Source organism: Pteropus medius, unplaced genomic scaffold (assembly GCF_902729225.1).
Source record: "Pteropus medius unplaced genomic scaffold, Ma_sr-lr_union100, whole genome shotgun sequence".
Taxonomy (NCBI): Eukaryota; Metazoa; Chordata; class Mammalia; order Chiroptera; family Pteropodidae; genus Pteropus; species Pteropus medius.
The window spans coordinates 4,141,604-4,148,688 of record NW_024344253.1 but is presented as its reverse complement, the minus strand read 5'-3'; the positions used below and the strand labels follow the sequence as shown (position 1 = coordinate 4,148,688).

Here is a 7,085-nt window from a genome sequence, read left to right as displayed (position 1 = left end):
TCCTTTAACAGACACGATACTAATGTCGTGGTAATATATATATATATATATGAACTACATAAGAAACAGTGCTGCTTTCCAATGCATGGCTGTCGAAACTCTAAAAGAGTACAGAAGGCTTTGCAGAGCCAAACCATAGTATTAATCCATCTTGACTGTGGTTCCATTTGCAAGATAAAGTCCCAACTGGGCATTTTCTCATAAATTGAGTCAAGACAAGAACTCCTTTAGGTAGCCAAGGTTGTCTCTGTGTCTCTTTTCAAATAATTGAAGGCCATTTCTTCTGGTGTCTGGAAGAAGGAAAATGTCCTTGTCTAAGGGGTATTGCTTTAGTAGACCACATGCCCAATAAGTTCTAGCATCTAGGAGCATGCAACAGCAGCTAATATTAGCTATGCAGTCATGGTATTATTAGTGTTTAATTATATCATGTGCATTGAGATATTTTAAATGGTAAAGAGAAAACAGAACTTATTCTCCTTAGTAACCATTAAAGTACAGAGCTGCAATCACACTCATAAGACAAGTAAATGGATTACAAAGTGAGAGTAGCAACAGGTGTGCATGCTATAGAAAACGTGAAACTGGTACCTAAAATAGGTAACCCTCTTATTTATTGTCAAAATTCCATTGCTGGCTCAGAGCATCAATCAACACAATGGAAAAATTTCACTTTAACACTCATTGCCATTTTTCAGTCTTAGAAGTGCAAAAAAGGAGTATAAAATAATAATAAATTTGTTTATTTCCTTATTGGCTAAGATTCTATCTCATTCAGGAATGATTTTACTTTATAAAAACCCTTTTAAGAATAAAGGGCTTGAGGTCTTCATGGCAACTCATTACTGGTGTGCATGTCAGCGGCTTCATTCTTCGGGTGAATATACAAAGCGTAAATTATAACAGAAGCATCCTCAAAGACAGGTTACTCTCTAAAATACTTCTCAGATATTATTTTCTTCATCAACAGTGTCTCCTTTGGCTCATGCACACTCAAGGCGCTTCATAGATATTGTAAGACGATGAAAGTGGGAGTGGTAATACATTACGAAAGTTCATTTTCAAAAAGTGTTGAAATACGTGAACTGGTTCTTTTTAAATGCCAGTTTGCCGGTTCTTGAAGTCTCCAGTGTTTTAATTTCAGGATTTCTCTAAAACACAGAAACAAAGGGTAAAAACTGGGCAGCCATTCAAAATGGAGGACCCCATTTAGGAAGACACCTTGATTCAGGTATCCCCGTGGGGTCAAAGGCGAAATCTTCGAACCAATTTACTGGGCTTCGCCCAAGAGTCTTCATCCAAGCAAGGGAAACTTTACAAGAGCAGGAACCAAAACTCTCTGCCTCCCGCGGGCCCTGGCCGGGTCACCAGTGCTGGCCGGCGGCGCGAGTGCCCAGCTGCGCCTGGGACACGGCGGGCACGGCCGTGGCGGCTGCAGCGGCGGCCGCCGCGTCGCCAACGCCGGGCAGGACCGAACGCACGGAGCGGCGGAACTCCTCGTTCCTCCACGTGTAGAGCAGCGGGTTGAGCGCAGACAGGGCGCAGCACAGGAGCCAGCTGGCGGCCTGCACGCCCCAGGGCACAGGCAGCGAGAAGCCGCTGGCCAGGCTCACCCACACCAGCGGCTGCGTGGCCAGCAGGAAGACGCAGCAGAGCAGCAGCACCGACAGGCCGCTGAGACGCCGCTGCGCGCGTCGCGGGTGCAGCGCGGGCGGCAGGGGCTGGGCGGGCGCGGGGAGCGCGGCTCCCCCCGGGCCGGGCGCGTGCGGGGCGCTGGGGAAGGCGGCGGCGGCGGCGGCGCAGCCGGGCAGCTGGTGCAGCAGGTGGAAGTTGAGGACGCTGACCCGCTTGACGCTGACGCGCACGCGGCGCACGATGCCCAGGTAGCAGTGCAGCAGCAGCGCCGTCTGCGCCAGCAGCGCCGCGGCCGCCAGCAGCGCGGGGTAGTGGACGCGCGGGGGCGCGGCGCCGGGGCGCGGCGCCCAGGGCGGGAGCAGCAGCACGAGGCCCAGGGCCAGCGCCCAGGACAGCGCCAGCATGCCCGCGGTGTGGCGCCGCTGATACAATGCCTGGTAGGTGGCAGGCGCCCGAGTGATGAGCAGGTAGCGGTTCAGGGCCACGAGGCAGTGGGACAGGAGGGAGACGGTGAGGCCGAGGCCCAGCAGCCCGCCCCGCAGCAGGCGGTAGCTGCCCCCAGCGCCGTCCCAGTCCCCGGGGGGCTCCGCGGAGCCGGCGGGCAGGAGCCCGAGCACCGCCTCCTGCGGCATCCAGAGGGCGCAGACACTGAGGTCCGCGGCGCAGCCGTTCACGATGAAGGCGTTGCTGGTGGTCTGCAGCTTTCGGAAGGACGACACGAGATAGATGACCATGCCGTTGGCCAGCGTGCCCCCGATGGCCAGGCCCGAGTACAGGAGGGACACGGGAATGCGCCGGCCCGCCCACGACTCCTCTTCCTCACAGAGCAGCAGCAGCGACCCCCCAGTGGTGGAGGAGGCGGACGTGGAGGAGGAGTTGGTCATTCTGGCCAACTCTTCACACCTTGCTGGCTAGCGTTGGCTTCTCGCAGCGCGGCCCATCCTGACACCCGCCTGCCGGGAGGGCAAAGACATCCTTTCAGCCTTCTGCCACCGACACAAAAGGCTGAAGCAGAATAATGGGCTGGGGGAGGGGGAGAGAGGGATCTCGAGGAGATCGGGGGTGGCAGATGACAGGTGCCTGCCTGGGAATGTCTCCAGGAGAGGGGCCCTTTTTGCATCAGCAGGCAAAGGGGAGCCCCAAACAGCAATACCAAGAAATACCAAGAACAGCCTCTTCTTACACACACACACACACACACACACACACACACACACACACGGGAATAATGCCAGATGGAGCCCCTAGTTACCAGGAGAAAGCAGAGCTATCCCAGCTGGGGAAGATGCCAGGGGAAAGGGGCTGAGGGTACCTTATTTTGGGGCTGGTCCTCAGCTGGTGGTAGCAGAGGGAGGAATGCCAGGAAATACCTCCTCCGCAGCAGCATCTGTGGTCCCGAAATCAACAGGAGAAACTCAGCTGGGATCAGTGCCAAGAGCAAGTGCCCACTTCTCCCAAGCAGCATCCACACACGTGGTCCTATGCAGAAACCAGCAGCTGCCCGGAGACTTCTCAGCTGGCAGCAGGGCTGGGGAAAGTGGCAGGCTGCGAGCCCAGACGGGTAGGCAGGCAGGCAGGCAGGCAGCCTAGCAGCAGCGGCAAGGATGCTTTGCTGCAAAGCAGAAGCTGAGCTCAAAAAGAGAGCACCCACCCTGTACTCAGAAGCAAGAGGGGTGGCTTATGTGGTGAACCCACTCTGAGCTCTCTCCTGTTCAGTTATTCATCACCCAGGAAAAAGGCAGCCTTTCCACTGTCGACATGAATTATTCAATAGCTTCTAACTTGTGAAAGGAAGAAAAATATCTTGCTCAGGAAGTCCTGTAATTAACAAGTTTCTCTGTCTTGTCTTTTCTTTCTCCCAATCACCTAATTTTCACCCTCCTTCGTATTCTTTCTTTTTCTCCTCCCCCCAATCAATGCTAGAATAAAATTTAATATACCCCCAATGTCTTTCATCACAGCCTTATTCATTCTGCGGTCAAAATTTTTCAGAGGGACAAATATGCTCCCAATACCCAGGACTGACTTCTTCCATCCCACATTTTCAGAGAGAATCACTTTATATTCTAATTAAAAATCATTTTTTCTTTTGTAACATGGGATATGGATAATTATCCACAGAAAATCCCCAAGTCTCAATTTAAATAATTTCAGTTTTTTCCATCACCAAACTCCTTTCCAGAGTTTGGCTCATATTTTAATAATGAAATGGTAAGAGGGTAAAAATGAACCAGTCAGAAGATTAAAAGTGGGTGTAGGGGGAAGCAAGGAACCTGAGTAGCCCTTAGCGTAAACAACAATGACGGCTCTTCACTTCAGAACTTTTTATCTGGTGGTTCATCTTAGAGATTTGCAGTCTGATGTCAGACTCTTTGGCACAAGCACTCATTGAACCATATCATGTGGGAAATTTTGCATAAAAGTTATACCCCTCCTCAATAAATCATTTTTCTCTGGGAAAAATCATGTATTTGAAAATATAACTCAATATAATATATGGTAACATGGCATTAATGAAAAAATGCTGGGTGGGGTTTCAGGAAACCCGGATTCTAAGCTAGGCAGCCACCAACTGGCCTTGTGATGGATCATTTTCATCTTGTCAAATAAGAACTTTGTACTCAAGAGCCTGACCAGTAGCACTAGCATCACTTGGAAACTTGTTAGGAATGATACAGACCCACTGAGTCAGAATTTACAGCTATGAGTTTTAACAGAACCTCCAGATGATGCTGATGTGTGCTAAGTTTGAGAACCTCTGCCCTAGGATGTTATCTTTGTCCCAGCCCACAGAGATGAACAAAAAAGAAGGGAGTGGGGGCAGCTGGCTTCCATTTTAAGGATGTGACCTGAAATTTTCACATATCACTCCTGTACACACACCGAGGGACAAAACTTTAGTCACATGGCTGGTCCTTGTTGCAAGAGAAGCTGGGACAAATCTAGCTCACATGCCTTGCTAAAACTCAAGAAGGGCAAGAAAAAGGAGAGAATGGACACCAGGCAATGGGAGTCCAGGGGAGAGACAGTTGCCAGGTTTATGCAGGTTTAAACCTGCAAGTTTAAAACAAAGCAATCGTTATCATTTGGGCCCTAATAAGCACAGTGCCTATAGCAAACTAGCTTTTCAAGACCCTTTGAAAATGTTTGATATCTGAAGAAAAGAATTCCTGGCTCTGAAATACAAAAAGAAAACTTTAAAAATAGAAATTGATATGCTATTAAATTGTCAACTGCTATTCAATTAATTATAAATTAAGAGGGGATCAGAGTACATTTTAATATGTCTGGTATGATGTGTGATGGGGCCTCTAAAAGTGTCGAGATCTGCAGAAGCCTTAGAACAGTCCACGTGACCTCTTTCATCCTCACCTTCCCACTCATCTCTCACTCCTCCGACTCCATTCCAGCCGCACCGTGGACTTGCTATCCTTGCATGTGCCCATCTCTTCTCTCCCTCCTATCCAGACACCTCCATTTGTTCAGTGGATGCTGTTCCCTTGGCTGTCCCTCCACAATCTGTTCCAACTTTTGCCCAGCTAAGTTCTACTCATTTTCCAGGTCTGGACTCAGACTCACCTCCTGCATGGAGTCCTTCTAGATCCCCATGATGACTTGCCCGGCCCGTGTGCCCCCAGAACACCTGAACACATCCCTGCCACAGCCAAGCTTCCAGGTGTGGTTTTTCCTTCTCCACGTGGTAAGCTAGTGGAGGGCAAGGCTCTCCTTTTCAGAGTGTCTGACACATTGTAAATACTTGAACATTTGTTGCCTGATTGTCTCTTAGGAATCTTTGATAGGTGGGATGGAGATTTCACTCTCAATGGTCTTCTCAAGAGATACAACCACCATCAGAGTCATACAGCAAGGATTGTTTTAACTGATTTTTCTAAAATGCTTTAAAAAGCTTCATATAACCACATCCTCATACTTTATGCCACCAAATTATTTTTACAGTCTTTTTTATTTTATAAATTGTCATTTTTATTTATGTTGGAATGTCCAGGATGTGGTTCCATAGTGTAGCAGTTAGCATGTCTGCTTTACACGCAGAAGGTCCTGGGTTCGCGCCCCAGTGAAGCCACAGGCCATGGTCTATGGCCATGCCACCCTGAACAAACCCGCTGTCTAATCTCAGAAGCTAAGCAGGCAGGCCTGGTTAGTACTTGGATGGGAGACCACCTAGGACAACCAGGTGCTGTAGACATAAATAATAAATTTAAAAAAAAAAATGTCCAAACAATATCTTCTTGGCTATCAGGAATTTCAACAACTGTAAATCTTGATACAGAACTTCCTGAACACGTGTTACAGTGGGCTCTTCACACGCTATAAATAGAGCTTTTGTTAACAACCCCACCACCACCCCATACAACCCCATACCCATCCTGGCAGGATACAATGTGGACTTTCCTGGTACTCGATTTCATAGTCCACCAAAACACACTAGAGCAACTGTCTCCCACACTTTGGGAAACCAAAGGGTAAGTGGCAGCAGCAACCAGTTGCTGTTTCCTGTTTGCCTGACCCGTCTGCTGGCAGCCAGGCTGCAGTGTCCCCAAGTACGCCCCTGAGACTGCCTACAGTTCCATTCCAACTCCCAGCTCTATTTTCCAGATCTTGGTCTCTTGAGGTAACACAACTGAGAATCTTGTCAGCGTGGGACTATTTGAACTGTAGAAGTTGTTTTTCAAATGAACGGCAGCTTTGTGTTGTTTTATGGCCAAACTTGAGTAATTCAACTGCATGTAAGCATTTACATTCCAAGAAAGCTTACCCGTAGAGCTTTTAGAAATAATGAATTTAGAGAAGGAGGAAGCTGGAAACAACCTATAGTTTGTTCCATCTTGAAGGGCATGAGTTCTTGTAATAATGGCTCCCAGCTTTCTCCTGCCCCATCAGACTTGAGAGAGGCCTGTCCCTGGACACCGGCTCACTACATAATGCTGTCAGGAAATGTGCCCTGAGCTTTTCTCAACTGGGGGCTGTTTTGCCCCCAGGGTACATTTGGCAATGTCTGGAGGCATTTCGGGTTGTCACAACTTGAGTGGAAGAGTAATATTGGCATATATCTCACGGGTAGAGGCCAAGGATGCTGCTAAACATCTTGCAATGCACAGGACAGAACCTAACAACAAAATTATCCAGCCCAAAATGTCTGCAGTGCCCAGACTGAAAAACCCTGCCAAAGAGGCTAAGAGCTCAAGGTCAAATCCAGGGCCTGTTTGTTGTTACCATGTGACCTCAGGCAAGTTATTTCCCCTTTACACACTTCAGTTCTCTCATTTATAAAATGAAGATAATGTCATTTTCCTCTGAGGAGTCTTATAATGATTGAATTTATGCGAATGGTTTCACGGAGTGGCTAGCATGTAAGAAGTGCGCCATGTGTATTAGTGACGTGATTCCCAACATGGGGTGAGGAATGAGAGCAATAAAGGGACATGTTC

General features: G+C 48.6%; 1 protein-coding gene across 2 annotated transcripts; it reads right to left on the bottom strand.

Annotated features, from left to right (window-relative positions):
• Window positions 1–410: 410 nt before the first annotated feature.
• Window positions 411–3,666, bottom strand: GPR88 (G protein-coupled receptor 88). 2 transcript variants are annotated; one of them, XM_039869580.1, is made up of 2 exons: window positions 2,948–3,666; window positions 411–2,588 (listed from the first exon to the last, which is right to left on the bottom strand). In XM_039869580.1, the coding sequence occupies exon 2, from the start codon at window positions 2,517–2,519 to the stop codon at window positions 1,365–1,367; it is 1,155 nt and encodes a 384-aa protein (XP_039725514.1). In that variant the 5' UTR covers window positions 2,520–2,588; window positions 2,948–3,666; the 3' UTR covers window positions 411–1,364. The 2 variants fall into 2 exon arrangements, with proteins under 2 accessions (XP_039725514.1, XP_039725516.1); XM_039869582.1 differs by having other exon boundaries at window positions 3,006–3,666.
• Window positions 3,667–7,085: the final 3,419 nt, after the last annotated feature.

Bases quoted from the DNA above. Each gene is read 5' to 3' on its own strand.
- GPR88 (XM_039869580.1), bottom strand. From the start codon at position 2,519: ATGACCAACTCCTCCTCCACGTCCGCCTCCTCCACCACTGGGGGGTCG.